At 37.1% G+C, this 27,660-nt stretch overlaps 1 protein-coding gene across 4 annotated transcripts in view; it reads left to right on the top strand.

Moving 5' to 3' along the window:
• tln2b (talin 2b) overlaps positions 1-27,660 on the top strand; it is a 259,338-nt gene that overhangs the window by 23,865 nt on the left and 207,813 nt on the right. The window contains exon 1 of one of the 4 annotated variants that reach the window (XM_073943361.1): positions 2,624-2,787. The exons of the other annotated variants lie outside the window; for them this stretch is intronic. Coding sequence (XP_073799462.1) covers positions 2,721-2,787 — 67 coding nt within the window. The 5' untranslated portion in view covers positions 2,624-2,720. Of the gene's footprint in view, positions 1-2,623; positions 2,788-27,660 lie in introns of those variants that run through there. 4 annotated transcript variants of the gene reach the window in all.

The following is a 27,660-nucleotide window of genomic DNA, read 5'->3' as shown; positions in this document are numbered from 1 at the left end:
GAGCTAAACTCGGCTGAAGTGCACAACACTGGGGGTGGAGGTGCAGTCAGTTCCATGGGTCTCGTTGTTGGAGCAATTCTCTCCCCCTCATTCACATTTTCCAACTCTTCACTCATTTCCTCTCACCTCTCCTCACAGTCAGAGGACACTCCGAGGGGGCTCGTCCGGGATCGGAAGTGTACAAAATAAAAGGGTAGGCCAACAGAGTGTGTCCGAGTGTTCGGGCGGTACGCTGTGATTAGAGGGGACCCTATCGCTGTAGCTATGTTGTGGGCCTGTTGCTGGGTTACTGCTCAGGGAGCATGGGGCATTGGGAAATGGGTCAGTCAGGGAAGTGACTGTTTGATCAACTTTGGTTTGTACAGTTGCCAGGATTTTCACCCTGGAGACTTGTTGCTAGAAGATTGTTGATGTTTGGCAATTGTTAAATATGATAAGAATCAAGGTGATTATAATAATAGTGAATGTAATAAAGACTTTACTGTTTCCTAATGTATGGTCAGAGGTTGCAAATGATGGGGTGTTGTTTAATAAGTTTTAGTCAAATATGGACAAACCCAGCATTGGGTACTTTTTTTACATTTAAATTATAACCTTTAACCCAATGGTTGACTTTGTCCATATTTGACCCAATGTCTTGCTTGAAAGTCATATGATTCAATTTATTTCATACAGGAGGTTTACTACAACTTACTTTACTGAAAAAATACACATTAAAATTGCCCTTGATTACTTGCCCAGCCCCATTTAAACTGTTCAGAAGAAATTTTACTCTGCGACTTGATTCCAGGTCACACATCTTCAGCCCTGTTCTTGGATACCTAGTTTACTGCAGAGTGTAGCTTCTACCCTAATCAAACACATGTGAACCAGCTATTCAAGGTGACTTGAAAGTACTGGGAAGGTGTGTTGAAAAAAACAAGACTTACATTGGATCTCTAAGAGCTGGGTTGGATCATGGGACGGTTTGCCAAGTTAAGGTCTCTATCCGTGTATCTGTGAGTGAGGCGCTAAGTGAGGCCCTAATTGAGATGTCTCTGGATATGGGTGTGGTATAATATCTTTTTTTAAAATCAGTTGTATAATTATAGTAGTACAATCATTTAGACAAGCAGTTGCTAATTTCCTCATTAAGCAGCATGTTTTAAGGTCTCATTCTGCTTTGTAGTTTGAATAACTAGGGATGAGCGGCATGCTGATGTTCCAAAGATTTCCACATCTGCCACTGTGCAGTTACACATTGATTAAGCCATAAGCTGACACATTAGCACACTCAAAGTTTACATTTAGCATTTAGCTGATGTTTTTATCCAAAGCGACTCACACACATATACTGTACATAGAGCAGTTGAGGGTTTGGTGCCTTTCTCAAGGGACTTACCTCAACCTGGTTTTTAGGGACCTGCAATCCCTGCCAATGCCAGGACTCAGACCTACAATATGACCTGCAACCCTGCGATCCCAAGTCCAACTCTTTAACTATGGTTTTCCAAAAGGTTTCAATAAAATCAATGCAAATTATTCATTAACATATTTAAGTCATCTCTGCACTTGGATGGGTTTTATTGCTGTCTTTTTGTTTTATTGTTTAATGTTAAACTGCTTACCATGCTTTTTATTTTTCAGATATAGCTTTTGAATAAAGCTGAAAAGATTATGATGTTCTGTCAGTTGTTTTCTTTTTTATTTGTCACAAAATAGAAGACAATGTTTTGAATTGTAGTCTTCTGTGAATGTATTCAGTAGTATTGTGCTTTCTGTTTACTTCTGACCTTTGTTGTTCCCTGGAGAATCAAGCAATTACTAACATTGGCCCTTGTGAACTGTTTTGACCCATAGGTCAATTCTTTGTGCCGCCTTTGTGACCTTTTGCCCAGGGGTCAAGGGATGCATGCTGGTAGTATAGACTCTAGATAAAGATACACGCTCTTGGGGGTTTATTGATGGATTTGGAAGGCGCAGCTTGCAAGATTGCTCATGTATTGAGGACGCTGTCTTAGAGAAAAAGTGTTTACACGTCATCCTTTCATTAATTTTCTGTGGGAGATCATGAGATACCGTCTCGCGCACATTGTGCAAAAGGGCAGTGGTTGATTCCCTCAGGCTGCAGTTCACACATTGTGAAAATGAACTGGGAAAGTAAAACCTTGAACTTACTCGAGGAAACTGTGAAGCTTCTTTTAAAGGAACGCTCCACATTTGAAATTATTTACTTGCACATTGCGACTTCAGCAAGTCACATCTGTCAATAATAAATGTGGTGTAAAAGTAGATAGCTTCTGTCATTTAGAAAAGGTAACAATTTTGAGAACAGTATGCTTGGGAGTTTTATTTTTTGTAATTGCGTATGGTGCCGCTAGTTGCAGAGAAGTTGCACAGCCCAGCTTTATTTGACCCAGAAACCACTTGCCATATCCTCTCAGTATCAACCAGCATCCCTCAGCTCCTTCTGTTCTCTCCAGCTAAGAGTGAGTGTGCCCACTGTACTTTTGGCAGTGTCACCATCACTCCAGTCCATTAAGAGAATTAGCATGGGGCTCTCCCGGGGCCATGCTGGATGGGATTGCCCCACCAATCAGCACACAGACAGCCCCACTTGGCAGCCCGTCCCCTCCGGAGTCGCAGGTTAATGACAGAACTGCTTAAGAGATTGCTCACTGCACAGCTCATTCAGAATGAAGCGCAGAGAAGAAATGGCACGATAAATCGATCTGCTGGCAATGGGTGTCTGTCTGTTCGTCATTGATTCTGTGATACTGAAGGAAGATTTTCCATCAGCATTTGCAGGTAATGAATGGCCACCATGGCTGCAACATTTATTCTCATTGGTAATTGCAGCTTAACAGTGATTTTTGAATAAAATAAATTAGGATTTCAGCTTTATATGTATGAAAAGATGCATTGGGATATGAATGCCTTCTTGTCAAGCTAGGTCCTCTTAAAGATCATCTTCAGAAAATCGTTATCAGCTGCCTGGACGGTGTCCTTGCGAGCGACTAGTGAAGATGTCATGCTTGCTCTGTTTACTTTTGGGAATTCTGCTGTGCTCTGCTGAGCTCCTCTCTGACAAGTTGCTGACCCAGCAACAACAGCAGCAACCTTTCTTCCTCTGTCTCTCTTTCTGCCGCTCACTCTACTCTGCTTGCCTACTTCCTTTCATTTCCTATCTTGCAGTAGCTACACATCTTTTTTTTTTCCGAGCCTTTTCTTTTCTATACTGTGCTTTTTGTTACATTTTCTGTCCTGTCCTATACTAAGCCTTTGCATCACTTCCTATTTCTTTGCCTGTGCTACCCTTTCTCGTCTCTTATTCTATGCCTTTCCTGTCCTATAATATCAAATTTCAAATCCTATTCTATAGTATGCATTTACATCCCTCGCTGTTTATTTGCCAACAATATCCTTTCAGATCTTATGGAACCTTATTCCATCTCACTGTATCCTTACCTTTCCTATCCTATCCTATCCTGTCCTATCCAATCCTATCTAATCCTACTGCATTATTCTGTTTTTATTTGCCTGCCCTATGCCTTTATGTTTCTCCGTTCATTTTTCTTAGCTTATATCCTACCCTATCTTATCTTATCCTATCCTATCCTATCCTATCCTATCGTACCCCTTCCTATTGCGTTACTCTATGCTTATTTGCCTGCCCCAGGCCTTCACGTTTCTCCATCCATTTTTCTTTACTTATATCCTATAAGCAATATCTTATTCTATCCTATCCTATCTTATCCTATCCTACCCTATCCTGTCCTATCCTATCCAATCCTATCTAATTCTGCTGCATTATTCTATGGTTATTTGCCTGCCCTATGCCTTTATGTTTTTCCATTCATTTTTCTTAGCTTATATCCTACCCTATCTTATCTTATCCTATCCTATCCTATCCTATCATACCCCATCCTATTGCATTACTCTCTGCTTATTTGCCTGCCCTATGCCTTCACGTTTCTCCATCCATTTTTCTTTGCTTATTATATCCTATGAGCAATATCTTATTCTAACCTATCTTATCCTGTCCTTTCCTATCCGATCCTATCTCTCAACCCTGCTGCTTTTTTGTCAGTCCCATCTTTTTGTACATTTTTCACATTCCCTTTTTGCCTGTTCAGTCTTATCCATGACTTTTCTTCACTGTTCTTTGTCTTTTCACTCCTATTCTGTGCTATACGTTCCTATAATTTTGCATTCCTTACTGTTTCTTTATGTATCCTGCTTCATTAGATATGCTCAACTTTTTTAAAAATCAACTAGTTTATTATTTGCCTAAATAGCATAGACAATTCAGTCTTTAGGGAGCGTTGTACTCTTGGTTAGGTTTGGGAGTGGCAGTTGGGGTTTATGGTGCAAAATTCAAACATGATATTCAAAAATGACACTGACAATTTGACTCGCTGACCATTAGAGCTTAGGGGTTTAACGATACTAGAATTTGGTATCATTCGATACAGAAATTTTAAAAACGTCCATATCCCACTAACATTTGAGCACTGTTGAGCATGTTCTTAAACACCGCTGATTTGTCATTGTGCTCACATGCTCAACAAAAATGTCTGTGATTGGCCGTGAAGGTTATTAGTTAACTGAACTCACTGCTGTTTACTGAGTGTAACCACAGATACATGGACAATGGAGTGTTTTAATGCCGCGATTCATCAGTTTCAGATCAGCTTATAGACAAGCTAGCTTAACTACAGTACGTGACTTTGAAACCCTCCAGTGTCCCTAGATCTGTGTTAACACCTAAGCTGCGTCCGAAACCGCCTAGTACTCAGTAGGTGCTGCATTTGAATTTAAACGTACTACTCGGCCGTTAGAAAAGTACGTTCTTTACAGTATGAATGTGAAAAGTATGAATGGAATTCGGACGTACTACATCCGTCATTTTGTCATGGTCACCTGACCTACCTGCGTCAGTTGCATCGCCTCACTTCCATTAATGAATTCTCTCACGGGGCATTATGGGATAGCGCAGCATGCATAGGATGCGCACTTCAGAATCTCGCCGGAAGTAGTAAGTCATCCGGGTACTTCTTGCCTAGTGATTTTCGAATTCTATGAATTCGGACATACTACTCGGCTCGCATACTGATTTTAGCGTACTATATAGTATGGAAGTATGGTAAGTAAATCTACCTGCATTTTGTGGATCTGTTCTTAAATTTTTTTATTTGGAATTAATTCTGAGCTTAGGTTTTAACTTTGTGTTCTAGGCTAGTTTTTAACTATCACTAACTCAAATGCTTTCAAACTCAAAAGTACTGTCAACTTAAGCAGGCGGCATTGCACCCCTAATTTGCATTGTTTTATGCATGTTGCTTAGCAACGCAAGCAGACACCAGTGTGCATACCCTCATAGAAAACAATGCTTGCAATTGTGAAAGACACTGCACTTCACATCCAGTGTGCAATATGCTTACTAAGAACACTCTGGTCACTAAAAAAAAATCCCTAAATTTATTAATGATTATTTTAAGCGATTTTAACTTCGCCAGTTTGTAAAGTATACAGTGCCATCTGTTGATAAAAAAATATATAAGTTCAGAGTTGATTCAGTGTAAATCATAATGCTTTTGGAAAATCTGAGAATCCATGCAGGGTCAATTCTTGATTCGCATAGCATCAATATGTTGTTCAATACTAACCATTGTGACCCATTTTTGTGTCTTCTCTTCCGTGTTGTCTGCACCTGACTCTCAGATTTGGATGAGATGTGGGCAAACACAGCATGCTTCCACTTGAGAGATACCACCAAGCTTAGACAGATAGCAAAAGAGAAAAAACTGATAGCATAGAGCCTCATCAGTGACCTTGCCGTAAGGTCATAATTAGCTGTAGTTCCTTCTGCAGATAGTGGTTAAACTGACTCAACATGAGTGATACGTCAGATGTCATATCAAAGAAACATGCCGCGGCTTGCTTTACAAGCTGCGTGGTTGGCCTGCTTATAGTGGGTGTGCTTTAGGATGTGTCTGCAGTGTGGACAATCTCACTGCAGGGCCTGTTTAATTCAGCACATGAGCTTTTTCATTACCCTCTACTTTAGCTGTCCGTTCTAATCGCCGGAGCAATTAGTAGCCCAATGCGGTGCATATGAGAGGGTGGAGGAAAAGATAATGTCAGGATCTCTGAGGATTCTTCCCTTCACAGTGTAGTTATGATTATTTGTCCTCTAAATGATAAAGACATCATGCTCGGGAACAAGCACACTGTAGCTGAAGACAGCTGCTCAGTTCTCCAGGTGTCCACGTACGGAGTTGTTTGCCTCTGTATATTTGCACTTCTAATGAAGAGCTGGGTGGAGGACATTTATCAGGACAGAAACACGACCAAAGAGCAGGGATGAGTGAGTTGCCTTTGAGGTGCTTTTGTATCTGGCAGAAAGGCACTGTATCCTATTACAGAACACTCAATAGCTGTATCTAGTCTCTCTTGTCCATGTTCCTTTGCTTACCTGATTGCTGCTGGCTTTTGCATTGTAATTTTCCTAAATAAATGTAATGATATTACAGTCTTGTGATAAGGTACAGTCTTTTTATGATATTTAGCAGATTCCAATGTTGCTAGGAACACTACATGTAGTTTGATTTTAAATAAAGATTTCTGTTTTCATCCAAACCAATCCATTTATCCAAACCAGATCAGATCAGACCAGATCAGACCAGACCAAACCAAGCCATCCAAATCAATCTAAACCAAACCAGGCCAAACCAAACCAGACCATTCATTCATTCATTCATTCGTTTTCTTGTCGGCTTAGTCCCTTTATTAATATGGAGTTGCCACAGCGGAATGAACCGACAACTTATTAAGCAAGTTTTTACATAGCGGATGCCCTTCCAGCCGCAACCCATCCCTGGGAAACCAAACCAGACCAGACCAAACCAAACCATACCAAGTGATCCAAACCAATCTAATCCAAATCCAATTCAAACCAATTCAAACCAAACTTAATGAAACCAAACCAAACTATCCAATCCAAATCAAATCAAACCAAATCCTCCAGACCAAACCAAACCAAACCATCCAATCTAATCCAGAGTAGAGCAGACCAGCCCTCACCAAACCAGACCAGACCAAACCAAACCATCCAATAAAATCCAATCCAATCCAAATCATTCTATACAATCCAATTAAGACCAAAGCAAACCAAAGCAATCCAATCAAATCAAATCCAAATTATCCAGACCAAACCAATCCAAAACAAATTCATAACAAATCAAATCAAACCAATTCAAATCATCCAATCCAATCCAGACCAAACCAATCCAAACCACTTCAAATCAAACCAAAACCAAACCATCCAATCCAGATCAGACCAGACCAGACCAAACCAAACGATCCAATCCAATCCAAACCAAACCAAACCAAACCAGACCAGACCTCACTAAACCAAACCATCCAATCAAACCAAATCATCCTATCCAATCCAATTTAGACCAAACCATCCAAACCAAGCCAAACCTAACCAATCCAATCAAATCCAAATCATCCAATCCAGACCAAACCAAAAAATCCAGACCAGACCAAACCAAACCAAACCATCCGATCTAATCAAAGTCAAACCATAGCAAACCAAATCAAACCATCCAAACCATCCGATCTAATCAAAGTCAAACCATAGCAAACCAAATCAAACCATCCAAACCATCCGATCTAATCAAAGTCAAACCATAGCAAACCAAATCAAACCATCCAAACCAAACCAAACCAACCCATCCAATACAAACCAAACCAAAAGCAATCCAATCCAGACTAAACCAAACCATTCATCCACCCAGTTTCAAGTCACTTTTAAATATTAATCAGCAACCAAAAATTGTGTTTAGTAGCATAAACAATAGCATGTCCAAGGTCAAGTTTATCATGTCCATTTTATTCGCCTTGACGTGGTGTTGTTCCAATTTCCCATCCATTTGCCTGTTTAAAACAAAATCTCACTGCAAAGGGAAATAGCGGAAAGTCTCACCTCACAAGCCAGAGCTGAATTTTAATTACCAATTGAAATTTAAGAAGAGTAAGCAAATCTGCGCCGTCCCCTTCATCTCCAAGCCAGAAAGCTGCATAAAATTTAAAGCAATCCACTGGGGTGCAATCAAACAAATAGGGCTGAATGCCAATTTGCATAATATCCGTCCTATAAAGTATGCAAGATTAGGATTAGCACATCCCCAGTCGTATTTAAAAAGACAGTGTACTATTTCTAGAGGATTTTCAAAGTATGCTACTGTGAGAGTATTTTGTATGGCTAATATAACCGTTGCATCCACACACAATGCTTGCTTGCAGAGGCTCTGTTTTGGGTATCAGCACACTGATTTCTTTCAATGGAGGAAGAATTTTCTGATCATTCCCTACATGAAAGTAAATGTGTTGATCTCTGCATGCATACTTCAGGTATTTAATGTAGTGCTTCAGCCATTACCCGGTCTCGTTAGCTTGACGCTATGGGGCTTCATTTGGAGCCAATATACTATTTTATTTTTCCCTCTGCGGCATTGCATTTATGTCTGGCTGTTTCTCCAGTCGTGTTTAATATATAATACTCTGCTCATTAAAGTACGGCGTATTCATGGGCTGCCTCATTATATGGAATACGCACCGAGTGTTGGCCTCTTGAGAGCTCTGCTCATGAATGCTGTGTAAAGGGTGTCTTTTATTAATAGTGGAGGAACACAAGATGCTGTTATTCATTGAGGCAAATGAGTCCGTTAATATCAGTGGCAGATAAACGCACAACGTGCTGTCACAATAGGATATAAGTGCTAACATGCATTAAAGCAGCTGCCAAAATAAGCTGAAATCCAGTTCTGAATGTGATGGGTGGAGAGAGTGTAGTGCAGACAGTGTTGTCTTGTAGACAAAAGAACGGGTCACATGCTCAGGAAGGTTCATAGGAGTATGAGAGAAAGGTGTGTCTTGTGGTCTGTAATGGAGTGCCATGAGCTTGAATGTGATTCAGTGATTATCTAGCTTCTACTTAGTGTTATGGTAAATGGATGACCTGGGATGACCTAACATGAAGCCAGATTAGCTGGCTATCTAGTAGAGGTGTGAACCTATACTGGTCTCACGGTTCGGTTCGATTACGATTATCATGCCTTCAATTCGGTTCAATTCGATATCTCGGTGCATCACGGTGCATTGACAATGCTTTCCATACACAGTGTTATATTTTAGGGGGCAGGCTATAACAAGCTGTCTGTATAAACACACAGACACACAGCACCACACTGTCTCTCATCAAACACATACACAAATATAGACAGCACCAAACAAACACAAAGACACACGCACACACACACTTAAGCCCTCACAACAGGGAGAGCTCGCGCTGAGCGGAGCAGAAAAACGAAAAAAGAAGCACTTTTCCGACGGTCCCTTACTGAGAGCTCCTCTCAGAGCGAGCTCTCCCGGCTAAACACATATTGCGAGGGATTGGAAGTCGAGCGAAAAAAAAGTAAGTAAGACAGCTGTGAAACATACCCAGCTTTGTCTGTTTGTAGGAAACACACTTTAGATCTTTTTAGGGTAAGAGGTTTTTGAGTTATTGCCGTCTAACACTGAATGTGTGTCAGGAATATCGAAAACAAAACCAACTGAACCGCGCTCATTTCTGGCACCCCCCTGGATATACAGCACCCTTGGCAATTGCCTTTGGTGCCTATGCCACGGGCCGGCCCCTGAGTGTTGTAAATACCCGAGCTCACCTCCCTCGCGACAGAGCGCATAGGAGATAAATGACGTCAGTACATAATAACCGGTTATGATTATTACTGAACCGATACCTAATTTTCCGCGTCTGCATCGCAGTGCACCGATGAAACAATTAATTTTGACACCCCTTCTATCTAGTTATGTTACCGTTTCGTTTACACCAGTTCTTGGTTTTAGGTACCTTGAAGGTAGCTTAGCTCGGCAGCTCCATAATACCATGTAGAGTTGCACGATATTGGAAAAATAGACAGTTTTTTGCCATTTATCTTGCGATATGAATATAATTTCACAAAATAATTTTAGTAACGAGTTTGCATGTTCTCCAGTGTTGGCGTGGTTTTCCTCCGGGTGCTCCAGTTTCCCTCACAGCCCAAAGACATGCGCTGTAGGTGAATTGAATAAACTAAATTGGCCGTAGTTAATGAGTGTGTATGGGTGTTTCCATTACTGGGTAGCAGCTGGAAGGGCATCAGCTGTGTAAAACAAATGCTGGAAAAGTTGGGGGGACCCCTGATGAATAAAGGAACTAAGCTGAAGGGAAATGAATGAATGTACTTGAGTTACTCTATTTGGAAAGAATTCATTATTTCATTGGCATTTCATTGGGAGTTTGACTTTGACTGGGATTTTGTAGTTGAGTACATCTGCATAAAATATACAAAATTATCCCAAAATACTTCAAATAAACAAATTAAAGCACAGATAAACACAATAGAACAGTGAAAAAAATTAAATAAACTGCACTTCATGGTTTTCAGTGGAGTTTAACAGTTATAAGGAGCAGAAATTTAATTACCAAATGTAAAATAACACTTCTTGGAGTCTTTATTGTATAAATAAACACAAGCATCATGTCAGGATCAAACATTATTTACCTAGTACCGACCCTATGCAAAATGTGTGGGTTTTGGGTGATGTGATTTGATGGAATCTTTTAGGGCTGTGCAATTAATCGAAAATCCGATTTCGATTATGGTTTCTAACGATTATGAAAAACCATTAATCGAGATAAACGATTATTCCATTATTTACCACCCCCTTTCCAGTTGTCCTCACTTGTTGCTCTTAAAAACGCGAAAGACCGCATGCTTATGTGCGTGTGTTTGTGGCGCGCAGTCACAGTCAGAAGCATGCAGCCTGCACTTGCGACGAGCAGAGAGCACACACATCTAAAATCGTTAACATGAGCGCTTTAATGTTCAAATAGGTGTCAAAACGCGGTGTTTAGTGATTATTCATATTAACCCTCATTTGTGTAATAAACAAACGAGTTGAGAATCAAAAGACGCGTGAATTAAATTGACAGAGCACAAAAGCTGCCGCCTGTTTTATCATGATTAATAAAACAACGAGACAATCCCTCTTTGCTCTTGACTGAAGGACTTTTGTAGCTAAAGTGTTTTTCTTACAGTGAAGATGCTTAAAGCACAGTTTGTTTCATATTTTTATTTTATTGTATTTATTTCTCTTTCCTTTGCAGGGAGGAAAATAATATATACAGTTCAAGTCAGAATTATTGGCCCTCCTGAATATTAGCAACCCTTTTCCTCCCCAATTTTTGTTTAATGGAAATAAGTTTTTTTTTCCCAACACATTTCTAAACATATTAGTTTTAATCACTCATTTCTAATAACCGATTCATTTTATCTTTTCTATGATGACAACTCATAATATTTTAGTATATATGTTTTTAAATACAAACATTCAAATTCAAAGTGTGATTCAAAGGCTTAATTAGGGTAATTAGGCAAGTCATTGTAAAACAGTAGTTCTTCTGCAGACAATCAAAAGTAAATATTGCCTAAAGGGGCTAATAATATTGACCTTAAAAGAGGTTTCAAAATATTTAAATCTGCTTTTACTCTAGCCAAAACAAAACAAATAAGCCTTTCTTCAGGAGAAAAATATTAGAGGAAATACTGTTAAAATTCGTTGCTTTGTTAAACATTATTTGGGAAATATTTATTTTAAAAAAATTCTCAGGAGCGCTAATAATTTCGACTTCAACTAATAATCGTTTGGAATAATCGTGATTACAATTATGACCAAAATAACTGTGATTATAGCAGCCCTAGAATCTTTAACATGCACTCTTTTGTATTTGCTCGGCTCTTGTGTTTAACTTCATAATGAAGGCGGAAAAAATTACGAGATGTCTGAAATTGGCAATCTCAAATGTGATTTGCTAAATGTACACAAATTCCAACCAATATCGAATTCGACTACCAATTACAGATGATTTTGTCACATATTTCAGTTTTCAGCTAAAGGTGCATCATTTTGTATTGCTCCACAGAAATTTAATGCGCTGCATGCATTTTTAAAGATCTTATCTTAAGTACCACGAGCTGAACTCTGAATCAGCTTCTTATTTGCTTCCATCTCGTTCCTTTTCAAAAGAGGCTATGCAAATGTCGCATAATAATAAGGTACACCCCAATGTGAAGGAATCTCTAAAACGAATGTTATGGAGGCATCAAGGTGATTTATTCAGACAGGAATGTTCAGATCAGTTAAAGTGACCGGGACTTCACCTGTTATCAGTCCCACGGTCCCAGCTAGAGTTAATTTCCTTATCTCTGATCCTAAATCAGCTCTACAGGCAGGATTACAGATGCATTGATTTAATGACCGTCAGTATCGCTGCAAGTAAACCGTTGAGCAGGGAAGAGCGAATCGTGGCAATGGAAGTATGTGCAGTATTTACAATTTGATTTGATTTTTCCGTTGCCAGGGGAGAAAGGCTGTGCTGAATTATGAGGCCGCCATGCAAGTGGAGCCACATTGGATTAATCCGCAGGGGGTTTGGCGGGGGCTCGAGTTGAGATCTCAAACGTGCATTGTTTGATGAGAGGACACATTTTGGTAAATCTCCTCAGTGGTGTCTTGTCGGACATGTCGGTAAATTCATTGAAAATACACATTTGGGTTCTCATGAGGCCGCCCAGAAGCATGGTCAACATATTTAGGGCTTGATATGGCCCATTTCTACTGAGTGGTACGGTTCGGTTTGGTACGCTTTTATGGCCGTTTCCACTGTCAAAAGGCGTACCGAACCAAAGCATACCGTAACACTTTTTCGGCACCTTTTCGAAGGTTACCAAACGGGAGATAGAGTACCAAAAGGTGCAGCTACACGTGCACCTGAATGCTGATTGGTTATAGAGATACATCACGAGCTTGTGGAGCTACATAGAACGTAAACAAAGGAACCGCCATGTTTTTTTTTTTTAATTCAACGCCAACAGATTTCATGGAAATAGTACATGCATATAATAACCAGCCATGGTCGACCCGGGCTCAAACAAACCTTGTCTTCGTCTCGATGAACAGACACAAAGCCAAGAAGAAAAATCTGCCGTGTCCTGTTGTTGTTTTACGAGCCCGTCTAAAATCTCGCGATCGCTTCTATATGTGATTTAACAAACTTTTTGAGCTGTTGATAATAATGTGAATGTGATTTTTGAAGTGTCTCCATCATCTGAATTATTCAGAAAGAAAAGGACTGCGCAGATAATCTTCATCACAGACGCGTCCCGCCGGCTGATCGATCATCACTCTGCTCTTTCCAGCCTTTCCTATTCTCTCATCCCTCTCTATTCTCTATTCTAAGCGTGAGAGTGAAACGCGGAAAAAAAAGAAGACATTTATTCGAGCGAGCATGACGTCGACTTAAACTTTGTCGTACACCACGCCCACCAAAAGGATACCCTTTGTAATGGAAACGCAAGCCTGATAAAGGTGACCCGTACCAACCCGAACCGCACCATACTGTACCAGTCAGTGAAAACGAGGCATTAGTGCTACTTTTCACTCATGTTTATAAAAATAAACTGATGTTAAGTGAAGTTTATTTATAAACTAATTTCGAGAGGATCACGTGCTTATGAGTGCTAGCTGCCGGTCCCGCATTATTCAATCTATGATTCACCAATCAGACTAGATTCCTAAGCCATTAGAAATACCCTAAGTTCCATTTGACATCTTCGTTTTGAAGAATCCCCCCTTCCACCCCTACACCTGCTCCTTTCCTAGAAGGGTGGCACGGTGGCCCAGTGGTTAGCACTGTTATGCTAGCATGTTTAGTTACATTATTTTTTAGCACAATGCTAGCATATTTCTAACATGATTTGACATACTAACATGTTTTGAGCATGATTTATAACATTGCTAGCATAAATAGTTAGCTAGGTTTCTGCAAAGTACAAGCATAATTGTAGTACCGTTTTGCTCAAAGATAAATTTATACAACTTCACATCTCTGGTTTGATTTAACAGTAAAATACAAAGACTAAATCAGTCTTGAAATAGCTAGCTAGCTTGTTATGTTAGCATGTTTTATTTTTAGCACAATGTTAGCATGTTTCTAACATGATTTAGCATGCTAACTTATTTTCAGCCCGATCCACCACATTGTTAGCATAAATAGCAAAATGGTACTGCAAACATGCTTGTAAGCTACTTTGCGAAAACATAGCTAGCTATTTATGCTAACATATTTAATGACATTATTTGTTGCACAATGCTAGCATGTTTCTAACAACGACATACTAAAATGTTTTGAGCATGATTTACCACATTGCTAGCATAAATAGCTAGCTATGTTTTCACAAACTATTTGTCGTACCATTTTGCTCAAAGATAGCTTGATTTATCCCACTTCATATTTCTAGTTTGATGTAAATTCAAAAACTAACTCAAAGACTAAATCCGTCTAGAAATAGTACCCTACTGAAAAAAACAGCTTAAACCAGCCTAGGCTGGTTGGCTGTTTTAGCTGGTCGACCAGGCTGGTTTTAGAGGAGTTTTGGCCATTTCCAGGCTGGTTTCCAGCCATTTCCAGCTAGAAACCATGGTCTGATGACCAGCTAAAACCAGCTTGACCAGCCTAGCCAGACTGGGAGCCCAGCCAACACCAGCTATGTTCAGCTTAAACCAGGCTGGTCAAGCTGATTTTAGCTGGATTTAGCTGGTCATTTTCCAGCCTGATCAGCTAAGACTAGGCTGAATATGGCTGGAAACCAGCCTGAAAATGGCCAAAACCCCTCTAAAACCAGCCTGGTCAACCAGCTAAAACCAGCCAACCAGCCTAGGCTGGTTTAAGCTGGACTTTTCAGCAGGGTAATTATGCTAGCATGTTTAATTACATTATTTTTAGCACAATGCTAGCATTCTAACATGACTTGACATACTAAAATGTTTTGAGCCAGATTTACCTCATTATTAGCATAAATAGCTAGCTATGTTTTCGCAAACTATTTGTCGTACCATTTTGCTCAAAGATAGCTTGATTTATCCCACTTCATATTTCTAGTTTGATGTAAATTCAAAAACTAGCTCAAAGACTAAATCAGTCTAGAAATAGTAATTATGCTAGCATGTTTAATTACATTATTTTTAGCACAATGCTAGCATTCTAACATGACTTGGCATACTAACATGTTTTGAGCACGATTTACCACATCGTTAGCATAACTAGCTAAGACTAAATCAGTCTAGAAATATGAAGTGTAATAAATTAAGCTGTCTTTGAATAAAATGGTACTAAAAATGTTTAACATATAGGACAGTGTTAAATCTGTAAAACACACATTTGATACACTGTATTGTGTCCCTTTATTTAAACTGGGTCAAGTGCCAAGCGCTGATTTTTCTCGCAATACATGAACTTCACATGTGCTGCTCTTGCTAAACGTAGCTTGGCCATGTGCAGACAGACATATCTGATTCCCTTCATGGCTGTTAGGTAGTGAGCAAAGCTTAGAGACTAATTTAATCACTCCCCTTCCCAGTGACCCCCGCTGCACAGAGGAGCATCACTAATCATCGGGATCCTCGAAAGGGTGGGCTACGTTTGGCCCCTTTCAAGTCCGAAACTACGATGTGGTTTGATTTTTCCAGTCTTTGCAGCCGAGGTTACATGGCGTTTTTCCAGAAGAATCTGTCCTAGTGACCTCTACGCTGTGTTTGGCTGCAGCTGCATCACAGATGTGCAGACAGCCTCAGCCTTACTCGAAAAATAATAATGGAGCAGTCATAATGAATTACAACAGTTGTATCATGTGCTACAATAAGCAGTACTCAATACTTACTCAGCATGTACCTTGTACACTCTTTAACAATTATGGTTATGTGTTGCTATTGCCTTGAATGCAGTTGTTTAGATTGTGCTGTAAAACAAAAATAGTTGTAGACTTAACAGCATAGATTTAATACAGCTTGTTTCACTTTAAATATAGTTGTTGTATGTTTTTGTAAAAGTTGTTTTAATTAAAATTTAATGTGTTACAATTAAAACATGGTGTCAGGAATTATTGATCATATAATTTAGATTTTTTTTTTACAATGTAAAGACTGTAATTTATATGTACTTCATATTAAGGGTTCCTTGACCGGATTTAAAATTTTTCACGATCAATGATTTCTGGATCTATTATGGCCGACACTGAGTTAAATTATTGATCATGGGGTCAATTTGCAGATTTTATTTTATCTTACTTAGCTTAGTTTATAGGAATGATGCTACCATCATACACGCTTTTTAATTAGGAGAATTTGATTCGCAAATTAAGCGACTTTGATGTGTGAATTAAACGAATTTGAGTCGCAAATGAAATGAATTTGATGTGTGAGTGAAGCAAATTCGATGTGCGAATGTAGTGAATTTGATGCACGAATGAATCGAATTTGATGTGCGAATGTAGTGAATTTGATGCACGAATGAATCGAATTTGATGTGCGAATGTAGTGAATTTGATGTTCAAATGAAACCAATTTGAGGTGCGAATGAAGCGATTTATGAAGCAAATTTGATTTGCGAATGAAGAGAATTTGATGTGCGAATGAAGAGAATTTGATGTGCAAATGAAGAGAATTTGATGTGCGAATGAAGAGAATTTGATGTGCAAATGAAGAGAATTTGATGTGTGAATGAAGCGATTTATGAAGCAAATTGGATGTGCGAATGAAGAGAATTTGATGTGCGAATAAAGCAAATTTGATATGTGAATGAAGCGAATTTAATGGGCTAATGAAGTGAATTTGATGTGCGAATAAAGTGAATTTGTTCTGCAAATGAAGCAAATTATGAAGCAAATTTGACTTGCGAATGAAGCGAGTTTGATACTTGAATTAAGCAAATTTGATGCTCAGATAAAGCTAATTTTACGTGCAAATTTTATGTGCGATTTTGATGTGCGAATGAATAGAATTTGACGTGCAAATGAAGCGAAATTAACGTGCGAATTTGACATGCGATATAAGCGAATTTGATACTTGAATTAAGCTAATTTGATGCTCAGATAAAGCAAATTTTACGTGCGAATTTGATGTGTGAATGTACCGATTTTGATGCGCGAATGAATCGAATTTGATGTACGAATGTAGTGAATTTGATGTGCGAATGAAGGGAATTTGACATGCGAATAAGCGATTTATGAAGCAAATTTGATGTGCGAATGAAGCAATTTATGAAGGAAATTTGATGTGCGAATGAAGAGAATTTGATGTGCGAATGAAGCGAGTTTGTTCTGCAAATGAAGCGAATTTGAAATGCGAATTAAGCAAAATTGACATGCGAATTTGACGTGCGAATTAAGCGAGTTAATACTCGAATTAAGCAAATTTGATGCTCGCATAAAGCAAATTTTGTGTAAATTTGATGTGCGAATTTGATGTGCGAATGAACCAATTTTGATGCGCGAATGAAGCGAATTTGACATGTAAATAAAGTGAATTTGATGTGTGAATTTGACGTGCGAATTAATTGATTTTAATGCGTGAATAAATCGAATTTGATGCTCGAATTAAGTGATTTGATGTGTGAATGAAGCAAATTTGATGTGTAAATGAAGCGGAATTGATGTGCAAATTAAGTGAATTTGAGGTGCGAATGAAGCAAATTTGATGCTCAAATGAAGTGAATTTGATGCACGAAAGAAGTGACGTTGTTCTGCAAATCAAACAAATTTGACGTGCCAATTTGATGTGCGAATAAAACAAATTTGATGCACGAATTTTACTCGCGATTCAATTAATTTTGATGCGTGAATGAAGCAAATTTTATGTGAGAATTAGATGCACGAATGAAGCAAATTTGATGCTGGAATGAAGTGAATTTCATGCGAGAAAGAAGCTAATTTTATGTGCAAACGAATCGAATTTGATGCTCGAATGAAACAAATTTGACATGCAAATGAAGTGATTTTGATGTGCTAACCCAATCTGAGGGCAATAAAAACTTCAGAAAAGACTTGAGGAGGATCATTTTACATTTGCAGATTGCAAAGTTGCTGCTGTTAATGCAAATTGGTATTTAATTAGTTACTTAAGCCTTTCTGATTGAGATAAAAATCACCTAAATTGATTATAGATTGATAATCGATAATTATTGGCCAATTACAATCAGTACTGTCGAGAAGAGCACCTCCACTTCATATGATCCTTAAACATCTCTTGATGTGTGTGAATTGCTTGATTCGATGTTGTTTTTCTCCTAATGAATTATTGAGAGGAATTTATGCTAATTGGCGAAGCTGAAGTGCTTGGCGGAGGCATCTGTGTAATCTGTAGATTTGTACATTTGCGTATCAGATGGCATAACCTGTCATTACAATCAAATACTGTGTAACACCACAGCAGATTTATTGTAAAAGCATGTTTTGTGGTTCCATTAGTAATTTGTCATTTAGATAATGGCGTCCCCTGACAGATGCTATCCAGACAAACACTTTTCAGCTCACCATCGTCATCTAATCACGCCTAGTGTATAATATTTCACATAAATCAGTTTGAGTTGTGGCATCTTAATGATTCCAGTCATTGTTCATGTCAGCTGGGATACAACTGGTGTATCGTTATTATCATTAGTTTGACTGATTGTGCATTTGCACTCCCAGCTTTGATTCAGTCACAAGTAATAGCTCATAGGCTACATAGCTAATAGCTACATCAAGTTTGCTTCATTCGCGCATCAAATTAGCTTTGTTCGCACATCAGTTCACTTCATTTCACTTCAAATTCGATTCATTTGCACATCAACTCCGCTTCATTCGCACATCAAATTCACTTGATTCGCGCATCAAATTAGCTTTTTTTGCACATCAAATTCGCTTCATTCACTCATCTAAATCATTTAATTCGCACGTCAAATTCACACGTCAAATTCACTTTATTTACACGTCTAATTCGCTTCATTCGCGCATTAAAAACGGTTCATTTGCAGGTCAAATTAACACATCAGATTTGCTTTATCCGAGCATTAAATTTGCTTCATTCGCGCATCAAACTCGCTTAATTCACACGTCAAATTTGCACGTCAAATTCGCTTTAATCGCACGTCAAATTCGCATTTCAAATTTGCTTTATTGCCAAGTTATAGACAAGATCAATTTTATTTCGTTCTTTTAGCAAACTTTTTGTCAGATATGGCATGTTAAATCTCCCTGCTTTGATTTGGTCACAAGTAATAGCTCATAGGCTACATAGCTAATAGCTACATCAAATTTGCTTAATTCGCCCATCAATTTTGCTTCATTCGCACGTCAAATTCACTTCATTTGCACATCAATTCACATAATTTGCACAACAACTCGGTGTCCTGCATAGTTTAGCGCCAACTTCCTTCAAACGACCTGAAAGTTTCTAGTATTCCTGGAAAAACCTTGATAATCTGGTTCAAGTGTGTTTAATTGGGGTTGGAGCTATAATATACCAGACACCATATATATATATATATATATATACCGTATATATCCAGGACCAAGTTTGGACAGCCCTGGTTTAGTGTTTAAATGGTACAGACATGAAAACATTGACAGTTTGAAACACAAATTGACCTTTTTTTACTCCTAAATGGTACATATGAGTACCATAAGGTGCTACTATGACCTTAAGTGTTCACGAATAGAACCCAACAGTACCTTTTTTAAAAGTGAATAAGTACCATTGACTTTGAGCTAAATGTGATTTCTGATGTCTCAATATGTAAAATCCTAATTTGAGTTGTTATAGTACCTCTCAAAGCAAACTGATTGCCATTTTTAATGAGATAACCCATTCGTTTGTTGTCTTTGGAGGTTTAAAAACCCGATATCTTTTAATAAGCAATCTAAATTGGTACAAAGAGTCAGCAAAGTGCAAAACATCTCCCATCTATGGGCTTTGGTTCATAAATCAGATTCGAGCAACATCTGCAGCAGCAATGCTAATGTATCTCAGTATGGGGAGACGAAAAAAGCGCATTGATTTCATTTCCTGGCCCTCTGTGTAGCTTTTGGACTAGATTATAGGGGAATGTCATATCTAAGAGGAAGATTAGAGGAACCTGAGTCTATGGGGACCGAGCCTGTGTGCTCTGCCTCACAAGTAGACCAGCCGTAGTTTAAGACGTCTGTTTTCTCTCCCGCACTTAAAGCTCCAATAAAACCCCAGAGAACGACCTCATACTCGTTCCAGACTGGGCTTTCGTGTAATTGGTCAAGTGTCTTTGTCTGTTTTGGCGTGCAGACGACGTAACATATCTGCTGCTGTCATCTCTGGCGCTGATCTTTCAGTTTAATTAGAGGAGTTCTGTTTCTATTGTGCGCTTCGCCAAGATGAAAGATTGAATGTGAATATCCTCATACATCATATCCGGCATTATTTTTTTGTCACTTGTTTCAGGCTGTTGGGAAATAAAGTTGAACTCAAACACAAAAACCAGTTCATGTTGTTTCATTCGCTTAAACTTAAAACTGTTGAACTAGTAACTATTAGGGATGTGACGATATCAGAATTTCACGGTATGATAATACCTCGGTATGAATGGCACGGTACGGTATTTATTGAATAATTTACAGGAAAAGCAAAACTAATGAAAAGACTCGAAAAAAAGTGCCAAAAGTGTTTATTTACCTTAGCACTGAACATATCAATGACATACAAATTAGCCATCTATCTGTGAGTTTCGAAACAGGAACTTCAATTTTTCAATTTTAATAATGACAAACTATTAAACCATATAAAACAAATGAAGTTTCAATTTAGTATTGTTGAAAACTCATCACATTCAACATTTAATCACTCACTCACTTAGATAACAACGTAATGGAAAGTTTCAGTTCAGACAAAGTAATTCAAAAAACTATTTTAATATTATTTTAACGATGTAATTAGTAATTAATGATTTTTTTCGAAGTAACTAACCCAACACTGCAACTTTGAATGGAATCATGTTGAGATTTCTTTTTAACACTCATCATAGTTCATACTGTAATGTTAGAGATGGAGTTTGCTGAAGTCCTCCGGATGAACAAGCCTCTTGGATGTTTTTTTTGAGTAGGTATGAGGTTTTTCCCCCTCAGCAGCAGCAGCTGTCCGTCTTTTATCTGATGCCGTTTGTTCAGAGACGTGACTCTGGTCTTTATGTCCCCCTCGAGGGAAACACTCAAACTCAATATCCATGAGACTTTCTGTGGTATAAGCAGTTCTGATGCTGTCACATAAGACCCAGCATAAATAGCTTGCGCTTTCATTTTATCCTTGTGGTACAATAAGCTCGAAAGCATTTTTGTCTCGTATTAGATTACAGCGTGCAAGCTTTTCGGTGTTGGGAATAGTTTGGGGAATACGGTAGTTTTGTTCTCAAGTTAGTAAATGTCAAGTAGCATCAAGTAATTTGAATTGGTTTAATTAGAGCATTAGCAAGCGCTTTCACTGTTGTTGTTTGAAGCATTCAATATGTCAGTGGTTTTACTACTTACTACATGAACTCTTGCAGCCATAAGTGCATTATTTTGGAGTCCCTACTTGATGAATTGCTGTATTTATAATATTTACCATGTGTTGAATTGATGGCTTGCATGCCCTAATTTTTCAATGAATATTGAACATAAATTAAAGTTAACAGTTTGTTTTAAATATTTTAAAATATATGCAAAACTGTGCATGTTGTTAGTATTGAATATTAAAGTAACAATTTTTCCTTGTCTATTTATAGTACTTGTGTTCTTTAACACTCATTTACCGTAAAATTTGTAATGCGTAACATAATCATTTAGTAAAAGGTCAAAGTCATGGGTTTAATTCCTACTACAGTTAACTTAAACAGCAAAAACATGACTTTACTTTAGACATGTCTTTAAAAACAACATTGTCAGTGCTGTGAAACCACTCTCCAGCTTGTGAAAGTGAAAATGAAGGTGAAATGCGGACCTGTGCTGATCGTAGTAACTCAAACATATTTATAAGCTGTATATTACTAATAAAAGTCATGTTTTTGGGGTAATTACTTCATGTAATATGATAATATCTACGATATAGCATTGATAATCGGTCACGCTTGGTCCTGTTGGTGTCTTCAAGGTCAATCTGGTAACTGGTATTTGCGCAGAGTAGGAGTAGGGGCGAAAAACTGTTTCGATTTTGGAGTGCAATACCTAGTCCAACCACTGGGTGTCAGTCTTAAATGCACCTTCAATTTTAATATCTCAATAGAAGCTTTGGAAGAGTAGATATGACGTTACCAAATGACTTCTATAGCCCTTTTCGCACAGTGATACCTATCCGGAAGTGATAAATATACATACCACAGTGATAAATATCCAAAAAATTACCATAACGGCTTTACCGGTAGGTTAAAAATAAGTGCTGTTCACACAGGCGATCCAATTCCACATCCATTACAAAATACCGGTAAGTTCTGACATCATTTATCAGAAATGAGCTCTAAACGGCTGTGCTTGTATTTGTACACATGTGAGGGGTAAGGGCGACGCAGTGGTGCAGTAGGTAGTGCTGTCGCCTTACAGCAAGAAGGCCGCTAATTCGAGCCTCGGCTGGGTCAGTTGGCGTTTCTGTGTGGAGTTTGCATGTTCTCCCTGCGTTCGCGTCGGTTTCCTCCGGGTTCACCGGTTTCCCCCACAAGACCAAAGACATGCTGTACAGGTGAATTGGGTAGGCTAAATTGTCCGTAGTGTATGAGTGTGAATGAGTGTGTGTGGATGTTTCCCTGGGATGGGTTGCAGCTGGAAAGGCATCCGCTGCGTAAAAACGTGCTGGATAAGTTGGTGGTCCATGACGCTGTGGCGACACTGGATTAATAAAGGGACTAAGCCGAAAAGAAAATGAATGAATGTTTTGTTTTGTTTTGTTTTGTTTTGTTTTGTTTTGTTTTGTTTTGTTTTGTTTTGTTTTGTTTTTTTTTTTTTTTTTTTTTGTTTTTTGTTTTTTGTTTTTTGTTTTTTGTTTTGTTTTTGCACCTAGACACTTTTTTAGTCGTGATTATGATCTGAAAAAATATCTTTTAAATGTAAATTGAATATCAATATTTCTCACGATATGTTTTATGTTTTTATTAGCTGTTTTTAATTAATTATTTTGTTTTGTTTTGCTCTTTTGTTTTTTTTTATTTTGTTTGATGTTTTGTTTGGTTTTATTTTGTTTTGTTTTTTGTTTTGGTTGAAAAAATTACGCTTTTTTCGCATCACTTTGAAATAGAGCTGGACAATATATTGTAAAATTCTCATTATCGCAAAAATAGTATATGCATTATACATATCACAGACGTGTGATAAATGACATCTATTTTATGCATTGGTTGTTTATCTAAATTTGACTTGATCAGATGGGGTATTGCTATCTTTATATAGTTTTTTGTTTGGTTTGGTTTTGTTTTTGTTTGGTTTTGATTTTTTTTTTATTTAGTTTGATGTATTGCACCCTGACAGATTTTTTTTTGTCTGAATTAGATCTGAAACACATCTTTCAAATGTTAATTTGAATATTCTGAAATAAATAAATTATTTAAAAACATCTAATAAAAATAGCATTTTTCTATGGAAAATTATATCAGTAGAAATATCGTTATCGCAACACTCATCAAAAATATTGCATATTTTCCTAGTACGGTGCAGCGCTACTTTAAAACCTCCATGAAACCTCCTACAAGCAATGTCTTCTAACTTATGCAAGAGTCACACCACAGGAGCCTGGGATGAACTTCTCATGTGATTCGGTTGTATTTTTCATAAGAGGGTTTTTTTTTATGGGATCCTCTGAAACGTTAAAACATTACCAGAGGGATATTTTGGTGTTGTTTATGTGTGTGCGTATATAAACACTGGGCTGCTGTAATAAGAGTAAGACCTCAGCTCTCTTTAATAAGGTGACGGGGCACATGGGCCACAGTTGTTGAAGACTATTGAGCTAATTATGCTCCCTGCATTTCAGGACCTGGCGTCGTCGGTGGTTTGTTTATACCAAACCCAAATGTTCTTTAAAAAAAAAAGCTGCTTCAAGATGTCCGAAATAGTTTAGTTAATGAAATCTTTCTTAGTCCAACACTTGAAGTCCAACAATATAGAAGTATTTTTTAAAATGATACCCAAGTGAATGTACAGACACTGATGGGCCTGTTAGTTATAGTTATAGTTAGTTATAATATCGAATTATCGTGCAGTACTTGGAGATGACCTCAATAATTTTTGGCATAGCAATATATATTTAAAAATTTACAAATAACATTAAAGCCATTTTACAATGACTTGTACTGCATAAGGTAACGCCCATTCTACTGTGACGCTTGGGTTTGCATATATATACATATATATGTATATATATGCAATATCACATGAGTAGGAGTGCGATATGTGTGTATATAAGCACTGGTGGGAGGTTTCTCTAGCGTAATGTCTAAAGTGATGACAAAACGGGTTCTTTTGCTCACATTTTAAGATTGTAAGGCTGAACGACATGAAATGCCATCAGTCTGAATCTCAGAAATTATGCATATTAAAAATAGACACTATATCCTTATAAAAAAAAAAAACTGCATGGTTGCAATCTAAACAACTACGTTCTCGCCTAAAAAGCCTAAAAAATACATTGTTGTCCAACAGCTGCAATGTTTGTCAAACTGTAGTGAGTTTATTAATCTACTGTATGTGGGCAGAGTAATATACAATTAGGGTTGTAACAATATACCGGTATGACGGTCTACCACGATTTGAACGTGCACGATTATCATACCATGAACAATTGCATATCAATGGTTTTAACCCTTAAAGACCGAGACAGCCGCCCGCGGCTAAAAATAAGTATTGCTCTTAAATGTTTAATAACTTTTGATCCGCTGATCTGATTCATACAATTCAAAGATTGGCATAAAGAAGAGAATCTCAGCCTTCTGCTGTATCACATGACATTCGCGGACTTTCAGAGGCTCCGGAATCAGTGCGGTTACGTCATCAAAATTTGACAACGCTGATTTGACAAAGAAACGCTCGTCACTGTGTCTCCGGACAAACCAGACATGATACATTGATGCATTGTCCCTCCTCCATGCCCAGATTGGTTCAAACTCGCTATATCACAACCAATAAGCATAGGTTTCGCTTTTGTTTGTGGACCAACAACGAGCTTTTTGAACAACACGGAATGAGAGATAGGCATACATTTATGCGCGGCTAAATAAAACGCAAAAAAAAAGTTTTGCATGAAATAATTCTCATACTAAGTACTTTTGCATGCACAGCAGCACAGAAACATGACAAAACAGTGACACAGCAAAGACGAACTGCTGCTCTTGCTGTTTTCAAAAGACGCAAATGAAGGTGCAGCTGTTTGTCTGCATTGCAGACAACCACATCCAAATCCATAGACAACCATATCCATGCTGGCACATAAAACCTAAGGATGTTCCATATTGAATCTAGTTTCGTTATGTAACTATTTATAGTATAGTAAATATTTATATCTATTTTTTACTGAGGATTTGCACCATGTTTGTTTGGACTTTATTTGGACTTTGACACATTATTTATTATTTTCTTATTTTTTTATTTGTTCATTGTAAGTGGTGTTGTTTATAGTAACTGAAAATATATTATTTGGAAAAAGTCAAATTTGCTTCACTGTTCTATTATTTTGTAACATTTGTAACATACCGTATACCGCGAAACCGTCAAACCGTGGTATTGTTTTAGACTATTATCATACCGTAACAAATTTATACCGTTACAACCCTATATACAAGGGTAAATAGGCTGTACGAGTGCTGTTATTACAGTTTTTTATTACCTAATACACACACACACATATATATATATATATATATATATATATATATATATATATATATATATATATATATATATATATATATATATATATATTTATATATATTTATATATTTATATATATATATATGTATATATATATATATATATATATATATATATATATATATATTTTATTTATATATATATATATATATATATATATATATATATATATATATATATATATATATATATATATATATATATATATATATATATATTGTCAAACAAAATTTAATGTTTTATTTCTTTATTTATTCTAAATAAAAGGCGGAAAAATAAGAGTATTTTTTCTCCCGTTTAAATTGTAATTGAGTAACGTCCAAATCACCCAAAACTAGCACTCAAGTCAAATTACTCCAATATTTGACAAGTCAGAAGGCAGAAGTCTTCACTCATAATCGGTCGCGTTCATGAGCACACATTTCAACCACCTTTTGCCAGGAGACAGCCGTTTAATGAGCCTGTGAAGTTCTAATGATTTAACTTCTCTATCAGATTGGCTTCATTAAGTTTTCCTGAAGCTATTCACTTTTTTTCCACAGTGTTGGTTTGCATCTCGATGTAGCCATGGAGGCTGCCTCTGAAATGTCTATAAAACGCTATCGAGCCAAGAATGGCTATTGCTTTTAGCGAGCACGTTAATTAGAGCCGAACAGAGACTTCATATAAAGCACGCAGGCTCGAGTTTTTCATAGTAGCAGCTTAATTGTGGCGCTGTAATGAGGAGAAGCTGCGGGAGACGGTGATTTGAGGGTTAGAGATCTGGCAGGGTTGGCAGGAGCCGTGCTTACCAGTCTAAAAGCTAGAGCTTGGATTCTGATTGGCTGTTTGTGGTGTTCAAGATCAGCCTTGAATGGGCTTTGGACAGGGATTAGTAATCAAATGCAATCATGTTAATGTTGGAATTCGGTTATTTTATAGAGAAGCCTGTTATTTTTTTATTTATTTTTTTATTATTAAAATGAAAATTGTAATAAATTGTATTACTTCTTTAACTTTGATTGTATGTGTTTTGTTTTACTGGTTTTTTATTTTGCTTTTTTTTTGTATGTTGCTTGCTGGTCTTTTGTTTTCAATTTAGCTTGCTTTTGTTTTGCTTTTATTATGTTTTTTGTTTTGTTTTGCATTGTTTTTATTTAGTTGTTTGTTGAGTTTTTGATTTAGTTTTTTTGTTTTGTATATATTTTGCTTGCTGGTCTTTTGTTTTAAATTTGGCTTGCTTGCTTTTGTTTGTTTTTACTTCATTTTTTGTTTTGTTTTTATTTTGCTTTTTGTTTTGTTCTTGTTTTGTTTTTGTTTTGTTTTTATTTTGCTTGCTGTTTTTTGTATTTATTTTGCTTGCTATTGTTTTGTTTTGATTTTGCTTGCTTTGGTTTTGTTTTGTTTTTATTTTGTTTTCTGTTTTGTTTTGTTTTTTGTTTTGTTTTTATTTTATTTTACTTTGTTTTTATTTATTTATTTATTTATTTTGTTTTGTTTTTTCCCTTGCTTTTGTTTTTTGATTTTTTTTTGTTTTTTGTTTTGTTTTTAGGTTTTATTTTGCTTGCTTTTGTTTTGTTTGTTTTTTTGTTTTGTTTTTTGTTTTGTTTTTATTTTGTTTTGTCTTGATTTCGTTTTTTGTTTTTGTTAGATTTATTTATTTATTTATTTATTTTTTGTTTACAATTTAAGTACAATTTTAAGCAAAACGTAGTTGTATGCATTTTTCTGTATTTTATTTATGTTTTTTATATGGGACAATAAGATATTGTATCCATATCTGCAAATATATTTTGGGTTTCCCATTCCTCAAATGAAAATTTAGATTATTCTGTACTTTTTTTTTCTTTCAGTTATTGTT

The sequence above is a fragment of the Danio rerio genome, chromosome 25 (genome assembly GCF_049306965.1).
Source record: "Danio rerio strain Tuebingen ecotype United States chromosome 25, GRCz12tu, whole genome shotgun sequence".
NCBI lineage: Eukaryota > Metazoa > Chordata > Actinopteri > Cypriniformes > Danionidae > Danio > Danio rerio.
Note: the sequence above shows the minus strand (reverse complement) of the source record. Positions and strands in the feature narration are given on the sequence as shown.